Here is a 21195-nt window from a genome sequence, read left to right as displayed (position 1 = left end):
TTATTTATTTATTTTATTACATTTGTACCCCACGCTTTCCCACACGTGGCAGGCAGGCATGACCCCTCTAGACTATTACCTTGCCTTGTGAAACCACTGTAGTTAGTGTGGAGAAATTTGATTAGAATTGTGGAATGGAGGAACCTGGGAACACAAATCAACTACCAATTAGAGGCTATGGCCTTTTCCCTCCAGGAATGGATAATGTGAGTTTTATATATTGGGAGCAAGCTGGGCTTACTCTAATTGAACATATATTTAATGAAGACAGTTCCCGTAAATCCCCAGCAGCTCTACAATCACTGGTGTCAGGGAGAGAGAGGCTGGACGTGGCTTTTGTATATCATCAACTTTTACATTATATTAGGACCGATGGCATGTCTCACTTTCAACTGGGCATCAATTAAGGGAGCTGTTTTTGGAAGGTCATGATAGGGGGGTGAAAACACCACTCTTTGCAAAAGCTGCACATCCAGAAAGACTACACATTTATAAAGCAGTTTGGGAGCAGGAAATAGGATGCCCTTAAAGACTTTCGATATCACCTATATTATATGGGCTCTTCCCTTAGTGGTACATGGAGCAGAGAATGCCATTACCGATTTATTCATAGGGCCTATTGGTCCTAATCTGGAGCCCATTGGGTGAAACTGGTTAATTCCCTGATATGTGCAAAATGTAGTAGAGGGGAAGGTACTTTGGGTCATGCTTTTTTGGGCATGTCCTTTAATACAACTATTCTGGATTAAACTGTTCACCTACATAGGTCAATTAATGGGTTTGGGAATCAGAGCTTCTGTGTCATTGATAAGTGAAGATTTGACCACCACAGAGTTTAGAAAAGCTATTTTAGTAGGAAAAAAATGTATATTTCAGAAGTGGATGCATCCTGATGCCCCTTTTTATTGCCAGTGGAGAAATCAGTTTCACAGCCACATGTTGTGGGAATCTAAAGAAGCACATCTTACCTTTAAACGCCAGTACCGGTTTTTATTGATATGGTCTCCCTTATGTTATCCACTAAAACACATAGTTAGGTTTTAGACTCCTAGACTATAGGTTTCAGTGTATTATGGTCACCAGAGGAGGGCTAGGGCGGATTGGGACTTGGGTACTTTTTTCTGTTAAGTGGCTTGGAGCGGGAAACAGCCTTATGTCTCTATTTCCTTCCCCTTAGTATAAGGTTTGGCAGAAGCTTAGCCGAGATTGGGTGGCAGAGCGGGTGGTGGGAGGCGGGGCTAGTGGTTGGAAGGCGGGGCTAGTGCTGGGCAGACTTCTACGGTCTGTGCCCTGAAAATGGCAGATACAAATCAAGGTAAGGTATACACAAAAAGTAGCACATATGAGTTTATCTTGTTGGGTAGACTGGATGGACCGTGCAGGTCTTTTTCTGCCGTCATCTACTATGTTACTATATTGGACTTTTGTTATTGTAAAAATTGTAAGCCTTGATTTCACCAATGTCTGTCTTATTGACAAAAATATATATATATATTTTTTTCCAACTAAAAAAAAAAATGTATTAAGTGAAAGTTCCAGTTCCAGGGGAAGATGCTATGATATTCTATGCACCTTTTCTGTATCTATATTCTGAAATTCTTATTCTATTAATGTGAATGTCGTTGTAACATTTTGTAAGCCACATTGAGCCTGCAAATAGGTGGGAAAATGTGGGATACAAGTGCAGCAAATAAATCAATAAATGGTTCCATAGTGTAGTGGCCAGTCCACTGAAACAAGAGCTGTATGTGGTCTAATCAAACATGTAGGTACGATGGGACGAGATTATGTTGCAAAGAGCAGTGTGTGCGGGTGGGTGTACAAGGGATAAAGGTATAGAAGGGCCAGGTGTGCAACCTTAGAAAGTTTAAAAGGAATGCAGTGTGATATAGGGAATACCTGCTATAACGAGCCGATGGATGTTAGTACCCTGTAGGAAACTCACAAATTTAAATAAAATGAAATCTCAACTACCCCAGGAGACACTAAACTGTAGTCAACCTAAAATGGGCTTATCACAGGTTCCCATTGGCATTTTATTAGAAAAAAAGGAACACAGAAAACAATTCTCAACAATAAGAGAATAAAAAACTGTGTTCCCAAAAAACCAAAATAGCCAACTAAACTTTAATGATGTTTAATGTGAGCAAGTGCAAGGTGATGCATGTGGGGAAAAAAGAACCCGAATTATAACTACGTCATGCAAGGTTCCACGTTAGGAGTTACGGACCATGAAAGGGATCTGGGTGTCGTCGATAATACACTGAAACCTTCTACTCAGTGTGCTGCTGCGGCTAAGAAAGCGAATAGAATGTTGGGTATTATTAGGAAAGGTATGGAAAACAGGTGTGAGGATGTTATAATGCCGTTGTATCGCTCCATGGTGCGACCGCACCTTGAGTATTGTGTTCAATTCTGGTCGCCGCATCTCAAGAAAGATATAGTGGAATTGGAAAAGGTGCAGCGAAGGGCGACTAAAATGATAGCGGGGATGGGACGACTTCCCTATGAAGAAAGACAAAGGAGACTAGGGCTTTTCAGCTTGGAGAAGAGACGGCTGAGGGGAGACATGATAGAGGTATATAAAATAATGAGTGGAGTGGAACAGGTGGATGTGAAGCTTCTGTTCACGCTTTCCAAAAATACTAGGACTAGGGGGCATGCGATGAAACTACAGTGTAGTAAATTTAAAACAAATCGGAGAAAATTTTTCTTCACCCAACGTGTAATTAAACTCTGGATTTCGTTGCCGGAGAAAGTGGTGAAGGCGGTTAGCTTAGCAGAGTTTAAAAAGGGGTTGGACGGTTTCCTAAAGGACAAGTCCATAAACCGCTACTAAACGGACTTGGAAAAATCCACAATTCCAGGAATAACATGTATAGAATGTTTGTACATTTGGGAAGCTTGCCAGGTGCCCTTGGCCTGGATTGGCCGCTGTCGTGGACAGGATGCTGGGCTCGATGGACCCTTGGTCTTTTCCCAGTATGGCATTACTTATGTACTTATGTACAGATGTGAACATACATACCAAAAGCCACTACATAGTAACGTAGTAGATGACGGCAGAAAAAGACCTGCACGGTCCATCCAGTCTGCCTAACAAGATAAACTCCTATGTGTATACCTTACCTTGATTTGTACTTGCCTTTTTCAGGGCACAGACCGTACAAGTCTGCCCAGCAGTATTTCCCACCTCCCAACCACCAGTCCCGCCTCCCATCACCGGCTCTGGCACGGACCGTATAAGTCTGCCCTCCACTATCCTCGCCTCCCAACCACCAACCTCTCTTCCCCCACCTGCTCCGCCACCCAATTTCGGCTAAGCTTCTGAGGATCCATTCCTGCTGCACAGGATTCCTTTATGCACATCCCACGCATGTTTGAATTCCGTTACAGTTTTCATCGCCACCACCTCCCACGGGAGGGCATTCCAAGCATCCACCACTCTCTACCTACATGTAAAATGCAAAAATCAAAAATCATGTGCGCAAAACACATCTTCACAGCTGCAGGACCCCTGAAAAACACCCAAATAACCGCAGGCAGTTCATTATTTAAAACTTGTGAGTTTACTACAGGGTACTAACATCCATCGACACGTTATAGCAAATATGTTTTGATACTATAGGTTATATTTTTTCCTAATCTTTTGTGTTTTGTTCTGGGTGATATAGGGAGCCATGTCGAGCCTTTTGACCATTAGCTTATATCACTTTTGAAGCAATAAAGACCTAATTTGTTGGATTAGCTTTGATTTCCTCTTTTTTTTGGGGGGGGGGGGGGGGGGCCTCACTCCTGACTATTGGTTTTACATGCAATCGTGAGGTTTGCAGTTTCTCCATTGTTTGTTCCTTGTCTCTTTTAACCATGTTCATTGTAACAAGTTTCCTAAAACCTCTTAAATTCAAAGAGCTGAAAAGGAGAGAGCCAGCAGATATGCACAGAGTTTTTTTTTGGTTACATTTGTACTCCGCACTTTCCCACTCATAGCAGGCTCAATGTGGCTTACATGGGGCAATGGAGGGTTAAGTGACTTGCCCAGAGTCACAAGGAGCTGCCTGTGCCGGGAATGGAACTCAGTTCCTCAGTTCCCCAGGACCAAAGTCCACCACCCTAACCACTAGGCCACTCCTCCACTGTTGCTACTATTTGAGATTCTACATGGAATGTTGCTATTCCACTAGAAGTCGGCCCTTGCAGATCCCCAATGTGGTCGCACAGGCTTCTGCTTCTGTGAGTCTGACGTACGTGCAGGACGTCAGACTCACAGAAACAGAAGCCTGCGCAGCCTTCTACATGGAATGTTGCTAGTGGAATAGCAACATTCCATGTAGAATCTCCAATAGTAGCAACATTCCATGTAGAATCTCCAATAGTATCTATTTTATTTTTGTTACATTTGTACCCTGCGCTTTCCCACTCATAGCAGGCTCAATGTGGCTTACATGGGGCAATGGAGGGTTAAGTGACTTGCCCAGAGTCACAAGGAGCTGCCTGTGCCGGGAATCGAACTCAGTTCCTCAGTTCCCCAGGACCAAAGTCCACCACCCTAACCACTAGACCACTCCTCCACTAAGGACAACAGGACCTTGAAATACTTGCAGGTATATTCACTGATATAGGCAGCAAGCAGACAGCTACATACTCCATCCCAAGGGTGAAAAAGACAAAGGGTAATCACCTGCGGGCAGTCCACCTTGTTTGGCTGGCAGATCTAACTCGTGTACACAATTATAACTGGACAGACCAAACAGTCCCTTATCTGCCAATACCTGTGTTATTGTTACTTTCAATAGGTTGAGGCAAGGATCTTTTGCAAAGGAGCAACACACAAAACAAACCTTTGCTAGAATTCTGCAAGGGAATGAATTTTAATAATGCTTTACATAAGACTTTTTTTTTTTGTTTATAGATGTACTACTTTGCAATATTCATAAGAAACCATTTTCCAGGCATCTGTCCTTTGCTGCTTACAACAAGATTAGTTTAGCACAAAGCATTGCTTTCAAAGAAGTTTTTTTTAAAGAAGGCTGTCCCCACTGTGTGCTCCTTGGACACTCACTTTTTCGGTCTCCGTTTTTTTGTAAAGGCAAGCAATTGGGAGTAAGAAGATGAAAAAGAGGAATGCTTTAAAAGGGAATTTTAGGAACAGCTGTACTTAACTTTAGCCCATTCCGAAAAGATATACATGGCCACTTACTTGTTTTCAAAGGCAATCGTAAGGGAATCTTCATGTACATCCTTAACAAAACCCTGCAGAGGGAAGAGAAAGATTACAACAAATACATGAGCATGCGTTTGCATGGTAGAATTTCACTGCTAATTCTGCTGGAACAATAAACATCTATCTATCTATATATATATAAAAGGCACCTCCAACGTTCCATTGAAGCCTCAAGCCGGAAACTTGAGGCGCCCGAGATATCCGGTTTGGCCTGCAGGCTGCAGTCACTGTAGCTCCGCCCTCGCGTCAAAACGCGATGACGTAGAGGGCGGGGGCGGGCCTCCTGTCACTGTACCTCCATCCTCGCGTCAACACACGATGACGCAGAGAGCAGGCCGGGGAACACACAACGCACGACTTCCACAGTGACAGCTGCTGGGAGAGTGCTCCAAACGTTACTCACACAAACTCGCAACCGCCTCACTGATAGACGGAGGGAGGGAGAGGAGAGGTCTGGAACTCGGAAGGGAGCCACGGAGGGGGGTCTGGAACTCGGGAGGGAGGACAGTGGGGGGGGGGGGGAGAATTACCCTGCTAGCGCCCGTTTCATTTTTTCCCGAAGGGAAAATTAGGTTCTTACCTTGGTAATTTTCTTTCCTTTAGTCATAGCAGATGAAGCCATTACGTATGGGTTATGTCCATCAACCAGCAGGGGAGATAGAGAGCACTCAAACTTTCACAGTGCCCTCTTGGCCAGCTAGCTCCACTGCCTCTTCAGTATTTGAAGCTTCCAAAGCAGTATGGCAAACCGCAATGGGAATCACAAGAGCTTTCCTCACAGCGAACGATGGCCCATCACAAGGGCACGAACTCATAAAGGAGGGAATGCACATCCTCCTGGAGGGAATAAACTCATCCTCCCAACACACTGGAGGGAATGAACTCATCCTCCTATTTATAGAACTGGAGGGGAACACGCGCGCCTCCTGGAGAGAATCAACACATCCTCCAAAAACAACATGCTGGAGGGAATGAACACATCCTCCTAAATTTAAACTGAACATGAATCCTGAAGATTGTTTTCCAACTTTCACCCAAGGAAGGAACTTCAGGAAATTAGAACAGAACCTGAAAAAACAGATTCACAGCATACAGACAATCATACAGGGAGGGCTCATGGCTTCATCTGCTATGACTAAAGGAAAGAAAATTACCAAGGTAAGAACCTAATTTTCCCTTCCTTGTCATCAAGCAGATAAAGCCATTATGTATGGGATGTAACAAAGCAATCCCTAGATAGGGTGGGAACAAGCCACACCACGCGCTAGCACTTGTGCACCAAAACGCGCATCCCTCCTGGCAGCCACATCCAGCCTGTAATGTCGGGCAAAGGAGAGCTTAGAAGCCCATGTTGCTGCACTGCATATCTCTTGAAGAGAGAGTGCTCCAGTTTCAGCCCAAGAGGAAGAAATCGCTCTAGTAGAATGCGCCTTAAAGGCTACAGGCGGAACCCTGCCGGCCAGCAGATAAGCTGAAAAGATAGTTTCTTTGAGCCAGCGGGCAATAGTGGCTTTAGACGCTGGAGACCCTCTGCGAGAACCGGATAGCAAAACAAACAGATGGTCAGAAGTCCTGAAAGAGTTAGTAACTCGCAGATACTGCAGCAGAGTCCTGCGCACATCCAAAAGGTGCAGCTGCCCAAAAGATTCTAGAAACTCTTCCTCTGAAAAAGAGGGCAAGAAAATAGGCTGGTTTAGGTGAAAGGCTGAAACCACCTTAGGCATAAAGGAAGGCACGGTCTGAACCGTGACTCCGGACTCTGAAAATTGCAGAAATGGGTCTCTACAGGACAGCGCCTGGAGCTCTGACACCCGTCTCGCCGAGGTAATGGCCACCAGAAAAACGGCCTTCAGTGTCAAGTCTTTCTCCGATGCTCGCCGAAGCGGTTCAAAAGGAGATGCCTGCAGGGTTTTCAAAACTAGCCCCAGGTTCCAAGCTGGACAGGGTGCTCGCACTGGAGGTCGGAGCCGAAGCACCCCTCTAAGAAACCGTGCCACATCTGGGTGAGCAGCCAAAGACACGCCTTCCACCTTACCACGAAGGGAGGCCAACACTGCCACCTGCACCCGCAGGGAATTATAGGCCAAGCCTTTTTGTACACCTTCCTGCAAAAAGTCCAGAATCGGCGAGACAGGAGCCCACATTGGAACAATAGCTCTGGAAGCACACCAAGACTCAAACAGGCACCAAATCCTGGCATAAGCCACGGAAGTGGACCGCTTGCGGGCTTGCAGGAGAGTGGAAATAACTTTATTGGAATAACCTTTATCCCTCAATTGCGCCCTCTCAATAGCCATGCCGTAAGACCAAAGCGGCCGGCGTCCTCCATGGCTACCGGTCCCTGAGTCAACAGGTTCGGTACCAGAGGTAACGGCAGAGGAGCCTCCAGGAGCATCTGTCGGAGGTCTGCATACCAAGGTCTCCTTGGCCAATCCGGGGCGATGAGGACCACTTCTCCTGGGTGCAGCCGAATCCGCAAGAGCAGGCGCCCTATCAAGGGCCATGGGGGAAACACATAAAGTAGACCCGGAGGCCAGGTTTGAGCCAAGGCATCCAACCCCGCCGAGCGAGGATCTCTCCGTCTGCTGAAGAAGCACGGGACTTTGGTATTGGCACTTGTCGCCATTAGATCCATCACGGGCTTGCCCCATTTGGCACAGATCTGCAGGAATACTTCGTCTGCCAGATTCCATTCTGCTGGATCGATCTGATGCCTGCTCAGATAATCGGCCTGCACATAGCTCTGACCTGCAATAAGAGCTGCCGACAGACACTGAAGATGCAGCTCGGCCCAGTGGCAAATCAGTTCGGCCTGCGCGGCTAGTGCTCTGCACCTTGTTCCGCCTTATCGATTTATATAGGCCACCGTTGTCATGTTGTCCGACATCACTCTGACAGCCAATCCTTCCAGGGTCACTTGAAAGGCCAGAAGCACCTGAAACACCGCTTTCAACTCTAGGCGGTTGATGGACCACTCCGACTCCTCGGGTGTCCATAGACCCTGGGCATGCTTCTCCTTGCAATGTGCACCCCAGCCCTTCAGGCTGGCATCCGTTACCACTAGGCACCAAACGGGGAGCGTCAGCGGCATTCCTCGCCGCAGCATGCTGTCCGAGAGCCACCACTCCATGCTGAGTCGGGCCGCAGGGAGCCAAGTAAGTCTGCATTGGTAATCCTGAGAAATAGGAGACCATCTCCGGAGTAGGGAATACTGTAGAGGTCTCAGGTGCGCTCTCGCCCAGGGTACCACTTCCATCGTGGCTGTCATTGATCCCAGCAGCTGGACAATGTCCCAAGCTCGCGGACGGGGCATCCTCAGGAGCAGACGTACCTGATTCTTAAGCTTGCACCGCCTTAGCTCGGGTAGGAACACATAGCCCGAGACTGTGTCGAACCTGGCCCCCCAAAATTCTAGAGATTGTGAAGGGGTCAGGTGACTTTTGGCCATATTGACGACCCAGCCTAGAGATTGCAGTACTGAGACCACTCTGGCTGTAGCATGTAAGCTCTCTGTTGCAGAGTCTGCTCTGATGAGCCAGTCGTCTAGGTACGGGTGAACCCTGATACCCTCTCGCCTGAGAAAAGCAGCTACTACCACCATTACCTTCGAAAAGGTTCGGGGAGCTGTGGCGAGGCCAAAAGGCAAGGCCCTGAACTGGAAATGCTTTCCCAGCACTGCAAACCTCAGAAACTTCTGGTGCGGGGGCCAAATCGGTATGTGCAAGTAAGCTTCTTTCAGGTCTAGAGACGTGAGAAACTCTCCTGGCTGTACCGCCGCAATAACGGAGCGCAGGGATTCCATGTGGAAATGCCGCACTCTCAAGGACTTGTTCACTTCTTTTAAGTCCAGAATAGGGCGAAAGGACCCACCTTTTCGCGGCACCACAAAGTAGATGGAGTATCGGCCGCAGCCTTGCTCGGCGGGAGGCACCGGGGTCACAGCCCCTAACTGAATCAGACCTTGTAAAGTCTCCTCCACCACCGCCCGTTTGACGGCAGAACTGCATCGGGACTCCACAAACACGTCTCTTACTGGGGCGTTGAATTCTATTCTGTATCCATCTCTGATCAGGTCCAGAACCCACTGATCTGAGGAAATCTTGGCCCACTCCTCGACAAAGAGGGAAAGCCGTCCTCCGATGACAGGCATCGAGGAGAGGGCCGGCGCACCATCATTGAGAGGGTCGCCCCTGAACTCCTGGTCTTGAGCCACCGGCTGCGGAACGCTTGTCCGAGCGAAAGGAGTTCCTCTGCTGACCACGGGCACGTGAAGTGAACCCAGCAGAACGCCCCGGGCGGTACCTTCTAGCTTCACGGAAGCGAGGTCTGTACGAGGAGTGGACCGCCTGGCCCTTAGAGGAAGGCCTCTGCCTATCTTCGGGCAAGCGCTGGGGTTTTGGATCACCCAGGCCTTTCACAATTTTCTCCAACTCCTCACCAAATAGGAGAAGTCCTTGAAAAGGCAACTTCACCAACCTTTGCTTAGAGGCCATGTCCGCTGCCCAGTGTCGTAGCCACTGCTACTGCCATTTGTTTAGCCGAAGCTCTGACAAGGTCATAAAGGGCATCAGCCAGAAAGGACAAGGCCACCTCCATCCGTGGAGCCACATCCAAGAAGGGCTCCGCTCCATCTCCGGGCTGAGCCACTGCCTGTTGCAGCCAAGCTAGGCAGGCTCGAACAGCATAACAGCTGCATGCAGACGCCCGAACAGTGAGACCTGCAATTTCAAAGGACCGTTTCAATGCTGTTTCCAGCCTACAGTCTTGAACATCCTTCAGGGCAACACCTCCTTCAACAGGGAGGGTAGTTCTCTTTGTCACCGCAGTGACTAGGGCATCCACTGTAGGCATTTGAAAACGAGCCAAATGTCCCTCACGCAGAGGGTATAACTGCCCCATAGCCCTGGAAACTCTCAAAGGTCCCTCGGGGTCAGCCCACTGAGCCAAAACAAGCTCTAGGATGGAGTCATGCAAAGGGAAGGCCCGAGCAGCTTTCTTGGTACTAGCCATCCTGGGATTACCCGAGGAGGCCATGCCACTGTCAGGATCTTCAATCGAGAGGGCCTGCAGGGTATCTGAAATAAGCGCTGGCAGCTCATCACGGTGGAAAATCCTCACCGCGGAGGGATCATCCAGATCCTGTGGTAAATCCGCACCTGACTCTGGTTCCTCAGACCAAGAACGTCTGTCAGAGTTCTCCGAATCCTCACACCCTGACCACGGGGGGGGGGGGGGGGGGGGGGGGGGGGGGAGGTGCACCACAATCTGAAGGGGAATTAACCCTTCTGCGCTTATCTTTAGGCCAAGCATCCGGGAAAAAAACCTCACTGGGCAGTCCCAGGCTAGAATCCATCGGGGGGGGGGGGGGGAATCAGAGAAGCCTCAGGCGACCCCTGAGGAAGGGCTCTTTTCATCATGTATGCTTTATGCAGCAAAAGCACAAAATCCGGGGAGAAAATCTCACCCTGGGCACCCAAATCCTGTCCGGTGCCAGCCACTCCTGAAATAACCTCATCTCGAGGTGCCCCACCCGGCTCAGGTCTCTCCGTGTCCACGGAGGCCGCGCCATGCGGTGTAAGCAAAATGGCGCCCGCTGCCAGCTCAGAGCGGGAAGAAACATCGCTCGCCATGCTCGGGCCGGCTCCTACGCCAGTACAGCACGATTTACAGAGCCCTGCTGCTGATTTGCGCTTGCCACAAGTGGAACAGCGCTTTACATTGTCCGCAGCCATCGCCGAAAAACGGCGGTAAAATCCAAAATGGCGGTTTCGCGCCAAAATCGCCCCGATCGCGGGCCCACCCTGGAGGAGTTGGAAAACACTCTTACCTCAAAGGACCTAGTGTACAACTACGATCCTGCTGAAAATCAGGTCAAAAACCTCTGTTCCAGCGTCTCTGCGTTTAAAAACGCGACGCGACTTTCTTATTTTTTTTTTTTTAAAGCTGTGAGGAAAGCAGAGGTATTGAAGACTCCGGAGGCTCAGATGAGTGGGAAAGGCAGGGAAAGGGCGAACCTATATGCCTGCATCCACTGTTGGTGAGTAAGGACAGGGAAAGCAAGGCAATATGTCCACATCCACAGAGGTATGGGTAAGGCAGGGAAAGGGCTAACCTATGTGCCTTTAAAGTGAAGCTGCTATAGCCTCCAACACCCCGGTTAACAACTGGCAAGCCAGGAACCACCTCCCGGCAGATGTTTCTGGAGCTCGAACAAGCTGCAGCCACCCTGCTAGGAGAGATAGAGAATACTGAAGAGGCAGTGGAGCTAGCTGGCCAAGAGGGCACTGTGAAAGTTTGAGTGCTCTCTATCTCCCCTGCTGATTGATGGACATAACCCATACGTAATGGCTTCATCTGCTTGATGACAAGGAAATGATCATTTCCATATCCTGATTATCAATAGAAATCAAACAAAATAAAACATGGAAAAGAAAATAAGATGATACCTTTTTTATTGGACATAACTTAATACATTTCTTGATTAGCTTTCGAAGGCTGCCCTTCTTCCTCAGATCGGAAATAAGCAAATGTGCTAGCTGACAGTGTATATAAGTGAAAACATTCAAGCATTACTATGACAGTCTGACAGGGTGGGAGGATGGGGGTGGGTCGGAGGTATGCATGGGGACATCAAAGCATATCATTGATATTCTAACAGGATGGGTGTGGATAGGTGAGGGGTGGGGTGATCAACAGAGACATACAGCTTTATGGTTTATAATGGGCTAGGAACCCCAGATCCTTGTTAAGTCCTTTCTGTTGGGTGTTAAAATATTCAATCATTCTGACTTCAAAGGTCTTACGTTCTTGTATGGTTTTAAAGTTACCTTTGAGGATTCTCACTGTGAAGTCACTGGTGCTGTCCCACCGGGGTGGGGGCCCTACTGGCTGTATTGTTCATGTGATTTAAACCTAATGGGGATACAGAACTTAATTCATAGGTCAACCTCTGCTCCAACAGTAAGAGTGCTTTACTGAGGTCTCCATCTCTTCAATTGTTTTAGTATTAAACACAAAGAACTGAAGATTTTCAACACTATGTTGTTTTTCAGTGTTCAACTAACAGAGCTGCACACAATACTCAAGCTGTGGTAGCACCACGGAGCGATACAAGCACATTATAATATTCTTTGTCTTACTTTCTATCCCTTTCCTAATAATTCCTAGCATCCTGTTTTTTGGCCGCTGCCACCATACCCTGGGCAGATGTCAGCATGTTGTCCCATGATGACACCTAGATCATTTTCTGGGGTGCTGTTTTATAGTACCTTCATTTAGAATTATTCAATTGGACACCACTGTACGTACAAAATTTAACATTACGAGCCCTTTACTATGGCATGCTCTCCCACTGCACCTCTAGTTAGAGCATTCCTTCCAGAAATTCAAAACTGGGCTATGATATATTCCTATTTCAGCATGCATTTAGCCTATTAACTCTTCATTTACTTACACTGCACTCCTCTTGTCATCGTTTGGTAGGTGCGATGTGTTTGCCAGACTGGTTACAGAACACAAAAGAAGAGAAAGAAAAAAATATCCTCCATGAATGGAACAAACCAAAGATGGAAGAGTGGCATCAACAACCTCATATAGGAACCGGATGATTCTTTATTGCCAGCGTCAACTATATTTGAAGAACCCGACACAGCTGTGTTTTGGCATAAAAATGTCTGTGTCAGGAGTCAAAAGAATATCTAATCGGACAGTGGAATCAATTATTTGTTCTGAATGGATATTACAGTCCTGGAAGAGCGACATACAAGTAGACCTACAGGTGAAGGCGCTACACCGCTGAAACGGAATGCCGCGTTCACAGACTGGTCGCATAATTACTTTTTACCTTTCCCTGTCCTTTTATGCCGATTGTAATTTCTATTTCCTTTATTAGAATTTTTAGTTCCATGTATGTAAACTAATTAGAAGGGTATCCATTGGGCCATATATCAATGTTTATTGAAGGCACTGAGGGTTGAGGGGGATTGAGGGATGACTTAAAGGGATAAGAAGATGATGTTCATTTGCCTTGAGAAGAATTAAAGCAGGTTCGATCTGTGTGCTCCTATTTTTATGAGGATCAATTTGTTCTGTAGACTCAAATGCTGATATGTGACTGCCTCTGGGAAAACATGACCATGGTGAGAACGGCTGATTTCATTTCAGGGATCTAAAAGAAGTCACGTTTGAACTTCTATAACCTTTATTTTGTTCCCACATAGAAGGATGAGGTCTAGACTGTGTATTACAAATTATTTGTTATACTAGGATTTATCAATGCCTCATTTTGTTTTTGCTTCTGGTGACTTCAGTCATGTTTTCTCAAAAACTGTCACATATTGTCTCAGTTGGATTATTTTTTTTATTATTGATTTAATGAAGAACAAAAATCCATCCAATATTAGATAAATAAAGTAACAAATACTATCATCTCATTAGTCCCCAATTATGGGATTCCCCCCCAAGAAACAGTAGCAGAGAGAAATGGATTTGGGAATTTCTATAAATTTCACAAAATAACTCAGCAGCTAGAATGATTTTTAGGTTAAAGAAACACAATAGATCACCCCTTTGATCTTCCTTCACTGGCTTCCTGTTCAAGCTCGTGTTATGTTGAAAGTGGCTTGCTTGATATTTAAGATCTTACAAGGACAAGATTCTGTACAGCTAATTAACTTGGTTGATCCATCGACATCGAACCACACCTGTCACCTCTCTCTGATCGCTACCTATTACCTTTCCCATCTGTTAAGCGTACATGATTTACAACACATTTTGGACAGTTTTTACTTTTCAATCAGCACAAATTTGGAAGTCTTCCTCTGAATATAAATATCTTGCTTTCCTAAAACAGCTATATAAATATTTAACTCAGATCACAATATGCCACCTTGTAATCAGTTGCTCTTTTTTTTGTTTTAAAGTACACACAGTCTTTTTTCCTCTTTTAGTTATTTAATCTTTTAGACTTCAGATTTCACCGGTGTGTCTATTACATATCATAAACTACACCTCACCGCTAAGTTTAAAAATAAACTGCGGGAATCCTCATTAGTCTTAAATGTTCTTAATTTTTTTACTTCTTTTTTACATGTTTTATAAACCCTTAAACGTAGCACTTATCTGTTTTCCGGTTTTTTCTACTGGTTCCTAAGACGCTCTACAGTGCGCTTCTGTTTCGTCAATCCTTCATCTGGAGCGATAACTTTAGTGTGCCAGTTCTTATGCAGTTAGGTCTTCAAGCTGCTTAGTTTTTCGGTCTTTTTTATATATATAAATAAAAAATCTATATATATAAAAAAGACCGAAAAACTAAGCAGCTTGAAGACCTAACTGGCATAAGAACTGGCACACTAAAGTTATCGCTCCAGATGAAGGATTGACGAAACAGAAGCGCACTGTAGAGCGTCTTAGGAACCAGTAGAAAAACCGGGAAAACAAGATAAGTGCTACGTTTTAAGGGTTATAAAACATGTAAAAAGAAGTAAAAATATTAAGAACATTAAGACTAATGAGGATTCCCGCAGTTATTTTTAAACTAGCGGTGAGGTGTAGTTTATGATATGTAATAGACACACCGGTGAAATCTGAAGTCTAAAAGATTAAATAACTACAAGAGGAAAAAGACTGTGTGACACGATTACGTGCAGAGAATACATTTATTATTATTAATTATAGAGAGCACGAACGCAATAGTATTATTGTTTTAAAGTACAACAGTTTATTACCAGTGTTTTGACTGGTTAATCTTATTGTAAACCGCTTAGGAATGAACCGGTTACAACTCCTGTTTGAGGTTAGATTAGTTTAGAGCTCACATCATACACTAAGAAGTTTAAAAAGATAGCTGTATTGAGCTACCTATGAACAGGAAGGTTAAAGAGGATCCATATGAAGAAAGAATACCTGGAATGTTATGAGTACAACAGCTATCTTGTTTATTGAATTACTAGCCGTTGAGCCCGTTAAAACGGGCTGGTGGGTCGCCGCCCCCCCTCCCCCCCGAGTTCGCAGCCCCCGCCGCCCCTCCACCCGGCCCGTCTCTTCGCTATTCAACTTACATCTCCGCAGCAGGAAGAGATCAGCTGAGCTCCCGTCGGCCTTCCTTCTCTGTGTCCCGCCCTCGTGTGACATAACGTCAGCGAGGGCAGGACACAGGCAGGAAGGAAGGCCAACGGCAGCTCAGCTGATCTGCCTGCTGCGGAGATGTAAGTTGAATAACGAAGAGACGGCCAGGTGGAGGGGTGGCGGCAGCAGCGGCGACTCCGGGGGGGGGTTAGCGGTGGCAAACCTCGGTGGTTCCCTCCCCTTCGCGCAGTTTCCCTCTCTGTCCCGCCCCCCCCCCCCGTCATCACGTATTGACGCGGGGGCAGGACAGACAGGGAAGTCTCTACTGCGCATTTGCGAGTGAGTACGGTCACTCGCCGTTTATATGTTTGATATGCAATGATTTTCTCTTTATTGCTACCCACTAGAACTAACATTTGGCCGTGTGGTTTACAGAATATACATTTAAAAAGTCTCAATTAGTTAATAAAATACCTGATGCCGTTAAAGCAAGTGAAATGCAAAAGGACCAGGGAAGAGAGGCACCGTGGGCCATCTTGGAAAAACAAGATGGGTACGCTCATTTAGACCTCCTGCACAAGCCCAAGACAAAGTCAGAAAGGCGCACAGTTGTTTCATTACATTACTGCAATTCTTATAATCTGCTACATCCTTATCAGGTTCAGTGTGGATTACACACAAAGCAGCCAGGACAATACCAGGTACATAGGGATGCTATATGCACATATTAATCCCTTATCCCAATGCCAATTAAAATCCTTACTTGTACGCACTTACGAAATACAAAAAGTCTTTACAGCTTTTCTGGAACAGGGGAAAGCAATAAGTTCCAGATCCCGACCCCTCGGTATGATATAAAGAAAAAAAGGTTTATTGGATTTAATTTTTGACAAACTAGGATAACTAACATCATTTGAATTTGAAGACTATTTATTGACTCCTGATCATACTTGCATCATGGACTTCATGTATTCTGAGGACAACACCATACAAAACTTTTTAAATATAATCATGCTGATTTTAAATTCCAAAGGACTAATACTATCATACCTATGAGCTGAAAATATTAATCTGGCAGCCATATTTGTATAGTTTGCAATTTCTTAAAAATGAACCTACAACATTCCAAATAAATTATATTACAATCAAATTTGTGAAAGCAAACGTGACCAAACTATAACCCTGAAGATATTAAATTCAAAATATTTTCTAATTAGTTTCCTTAACAATATGCATGCAGATTTCACTACTTTATTTACTTGCAGAATCATGGACATCTTATAGTGGACAGCATGAATGCTAAAAAATTGAGAATACCAAACATTTTCTGACAAATAAATTATGTTTTATCTAGATTTAATTTTAATTTATGTGATGTTGCCCAATTGTCTATTAATCTAAATGTTCTTTTATCTTAGCCAGTGTATTTTCATAATCTCGAGGGAGGGAAAATATAATTTGAGATATCTGCACAGATATGAATATCAACCCCCTCTACTCAGAGAGTGCAATAAAATATTGAACATTATAGGAGACAGTGGGGATCCCTGAGGGACCCCACAATTAGTTGTCATGGTGAAGAATAAATTCTTTGCATCCTTACCCTATAAGTTCTATATGAGAAAAGCCAAATGCAGAAAGTGTGTTGCCAGAATCAGAAGAGGAGAAATTGTGGACTAGAAACACAGATCTTGAAAGCTGTCCTCAGGGAGGGTCTAATACTGGGCCTGATATATGCAAATGAGAAAAAGGGTTTTCTGACATCCAGGCAGATGGTCACTTGAGCTCCAGCTTTAAGAGCAAAGAGAGAGAAAAACAAGCAATTACTGCAAAAGTGTACAAAAGACCAAGACCAGAACCAGCGGCTGAAAAAGGTTAAAGATTATCATTCACAAACCACAAGAGTTCTCAACAAGGGATGGACAGGGAACAATATCTAGAAAAACTGAGGAGGAATGAAGGGCAACAAAGGCATAAGCAGAGAAAGTGACAGCTAACGACGTCAATAAGGTGATTGACTTTTTCAAGAAAAGAAGTACTAAATACTTTTCTTCAGTTGTTCAATGGGGACACCTGTAGGAAGACTGCTGGAATTTGGTAAGGGTACATTTTGGACTTAAATCTTTTTAGTAACAGTTAAAAGCATGTTACATTCAGGTACAGTAGGGGCAAGTACTTAATATGGTGTACCTGGAATTAGTTTTTACTGTGCTCTAATGTTTTTTTTGATTCTTTTACATCTCAATAAGTTGCTAATATACATCTTAACTCCAGAAGGAAAGCACTGTTTTGGCATACGAATACTGGCAATAAACTTGAGACCCAGGACCATGGCTTAGGACTAAGATTTCATTATGGCCATGATAAGCACAAAACTAACTTACCCTGGACACGCTACACAGAGAACGTCCTCAGACGATCATAATCTGATTTCAAGTCGTAAAACAACACTAACAAAGTGACCAGAGCTAGATGAATGCTAGAATATAGAGACCAAGAAGTATTGCATCCAATCAGATATTGTGGCAAATGGACCGCTAAGCAGCCTTGAGAAGCCATAGGTACATATTTTACGCTTGCTTACATTGTGCTGCTCAGTAACTTGCAATACTACGAATGCCACAAGCTCACTGGTCAGATAAGTGGGTTGCTAAAAGTAGAGGGATGATGTTTTTCAAACAACGTAGTTGCCTGCCCTTCTCATGGATGAGAGGATGATGCATGCGAACTTCTCAAAGAATTTGCTCGTATTTCTTCAAATACTATTGAACGGCACAATCGAACTGGTTAGATAGGCAAGCTATTGCAGATTGGGAGGTGGCGGCGTGATGTTAAAAAAAAAAAAGTAGTTGTGATCTCCTCCTGGATGAGAATGATCCATACAACAATTTGCTCGCTGGATATGCTAAATTGACCCCAGATGCACAAAACCTAATGAGCCAGCAATGGTTCTAGCAAGTTTAGCAAGCACCGAGTTGTGAGCTCTTTTCCTTCCACAGTAGCAGCTAACGAAAATTTTATGCAAAGCTACTCATAATGAGCTAATTATTATCACAAATGTGTATGCAAAGCGACTGCACAGCCAATTTCCCAATGATGCACAGACGCAGCCCCTAACATTTACCGTGGAAACTTTAACGGGAGGTCTGGACGCTGTCGGTCCTGACAGTTCTTGTCTTTACGTGCCAGATATGACTCCCAGAGCTGGCAACATGTCTCGAGCAATAGCGATGTATTAATTTCCTCCCCTCCACGGAGCACAGCCGGTTCTATCCCTTCACGGCAGAAGGACCCCCCCCTCGAAGGCAGCGAAAACTTAACTGCCAAAAAGAAGTCATCACTGTAGCAGAAACATTGTTCACTCTCACCCCTCTCAGCAGAAGGAAAACTGAGAAAGTGCCACATATACATGTAAAGACCAGATGATGTCAGATATGCTGGGTTTGACAACAGGACACATTGTAGTGTAACCTTATATAGAATGGTATGCATAAGTCCTTCATCACCTGTGTAAATTACAGCTTTTTGACATTTGTCATGTACATCTCTAGCTTGAGGAAATGATAGTTATATCTCACCCTGCTACATTCTTTTAAAGGCACCATCTTCAACTGTTTGAATGGACTTGTAGATAACTGTATGATGTTAATGGCAAATATGGGATTGTGCCAAATATAAGGTATTGAAATCAACCATAGATATTAGTGTAGTAAATTTAAAACAAATCGGGAAACATTTTCTTCACCAAAGCATAATTAAAATCTGGAATTCGTTGCCGGAGGAACATGGTGAAGGCGGTTAGCTTAGCAGAGTTTAAAAAAGGGGTTAGCCGGTTCCTAAAGAAACAAGTCCATAAACCACTACTAAATGGACTTGGGAAAAAGCCACAATTCCAGGAATAACATGTATAGAATGTTTGTACATTTGGGAAGCTTGCCAGGTGCCCTTGGGCCTGAATTGGCCTCTGTCGTGGACAGGATGCTGGGCGCGATGGACCCTTGGTCTTTTCCCAGTGTGGCATTACTTATGTAATGTATTTAACCAATCAGAATAATAGCCAATCGCTTTTAAACTTTAGCTTGACACCACAGCAACTATATATTTCCCGTGATATCAGACGCTGGCACACTTTCATACTTGGTAGCCAGCATAACTAAAAGTTATATATTTCCTGAAGAGGTAGGTCTTTAGGTCTTTTCTGAACTAGAGGTAGTTCATGATGCTTCTTATAACTATGGGAATTGAGTTCCACCATTTTGAGCCCAGGTAGCTAAATCCAGCCGTGTAGGTGCACTTGTATAGTACGTTTTTGCAGCTGGGAATGTGAAGTAGTAGATAACCTCAGGTTCTGGGTTTGTATTTCTTGGTGATAGTTTGATCATGTCTAACATGGTAGTCTGGTGACATGGAAGACGGTTAGGGCTCTTCAGCTTGGAGAACAGGCGGCTGAGGGGTGATATGATAGAAGTCTACAAGATAATGAGTGGAATGGAGCGGACAGACACAAAGCGTTTGTTTACACTTTCTAACAATAATAGAACCAGGGGACATAAGATGAAGCTAGAATGTGGTAGATTTAAAACAAATAGGAGAAGTTTTTCTTTACTCAGCGCGTAGTTAGACTCTGGAACTCGTTGCCAGAGAAAGTAGTGATAGCAGTTGGCCTTGCTGAGTTTAAAGGGGGTTTGGACAGATTCCTGAAGGAAAAGTCCATTGAACATTATTAATTTAATTTTTGTTTTGTTTTTGGGCTTTTGCCGGGTTCTTGAGGCCTGGATTGGCCACTGTCGGAGACAGGATGCTGGGCTTGATGGACCCTTGGTCTTTTCCCAGTATGGCAGTGCTTATGTTCAAACAGTATTCTGAAATGATTGTGCTGGTTTTCAAAAATACTCTGACCTTGATCGGGAGCCCAATGTACCATTATGAGTAGTGGGGTTGCTCTATCATATTTCGACGTTTTGAATATCAATCTCGCTGCTGTGTTTTGGACGGTCTGCAATGATCGTAGTAGGTTTTCTTTGCAGCCTACATATGCTGCATTACAAAAGTTTAGTTGGGACAATATCAGCGTCTGTACTATAAGACGGAATGACTGTATGGGGATATAGTCTCCAATTCTTCTCAGTTTTCATAGTGTTTTGAAGCTTTGACATGATTGCAGCAACTTGGTCTTCAAGGGTCAGATGTTTGTAGAGAATAATTCCCAGTATTTTTATTTGTGTTTCGATTGTGTAAGATTGTTGATCTATATACTGATACAATATAAACCAGAAAGCAGACAGTACCTGCCAAAACAATGAAAAAAACACCATTATTCTACTGTACTTAAATCCAAAATGAATAATAAAGAAGGAAATAGGCCTCTGTGGGTCAACAGCATTTAGCCCAAGGTCAATAATGTGTGAATCCAGAACCTCATTTGTAATCACTGGTCAAAAAACCTCCTGTGTATGTGACTCATGCCAATGTCTTAATCCCAATTTACAAAATATTATTGGCCTTGGTCTAAATGCTGTTGACCCACTGAGGTCGTTTTTCCTCCTTTATTATACAACTTTGCATTTAAGTACAGTAGAATTAATAAGCTTTTTTTTTTTTTTCATTTTTTGGCAAGTATTGTCCACTTTTTGATTTATATTGTATTAATGCAACTTTTGGGATTACTGGAACTTTCTACTTAATTTTATTTCAACATGTAACCAAAAGCCATGAATCCAATTTTTAGTTCTTTTTTTCAGGAGTACAGAGAATAGCCATTTTGTTCACACAAGAAAGGGAACTGGAGAAGAAAAAGGTATGTTGTGGCAGGAATTATTGTTTAAAGTTGAATTTAACTATATTGTAAGCATAAGGTGATAGTAACTCATGGATTGTTAATTTCAGTGAGCCTCTGTCCTGAAGAA

General features: G+C 44.4%; 2 protein-coding genes across 2 annotated transcripts in view; both read right to left on the bottom strand.

The window, feature by feature from the left end:
* Positions 1-5264, bottom strand: part of LOC115457477 (fragile X mental retardation syndrome-related protein 2-like) — a 36094-nt gene extending 30830 nt beyond the window's left edge. The window contains exon 1 of the mRNA XM_030186895.1: positions 5201-5264. The gene's annotated coding sequence lies outside the window, so the exon portion shown is untranslated. The remainder of the gene's footprint in view (positions 1-5200) is intronic.
* LOC115456993 (fragile X mental retardation syndrome-related protein 2-like) overlaps positions 1-21195 on the bottom strand; it is a 95084-nt gene that overhangs the window by 10423 nt on the left and 63466 nt on the right. Inside the window, 1 exon segment of the mRNA XM_030186421.1 lies at positions 5201-5253. Coding sequence (XP_030042281.1) covers positions 5201-5253 — 53 coding nt within the window.

Source organism: Microcaecilia unicolor, chromosome 14, assembly GCF_901765095.1.
Source record: "Microcaecilia unicolor chromosome 14, aMicUni1.1, whole genome shotgun sequence".
In the NCBI taxonomy this organism is placed as follows: domain Eukaryota; kingdom Metazoa; phylum Chordata; class Amphibia; order Gymnophiona; family Siphonopidae; genus Microcaecilia; species Microcaecilia unicolor.
The sequence above is the reverse complement of the archived record's forward strand: the minus strand, read 5'-3'. Positions and strand labels throughout refer to the sequence as shown.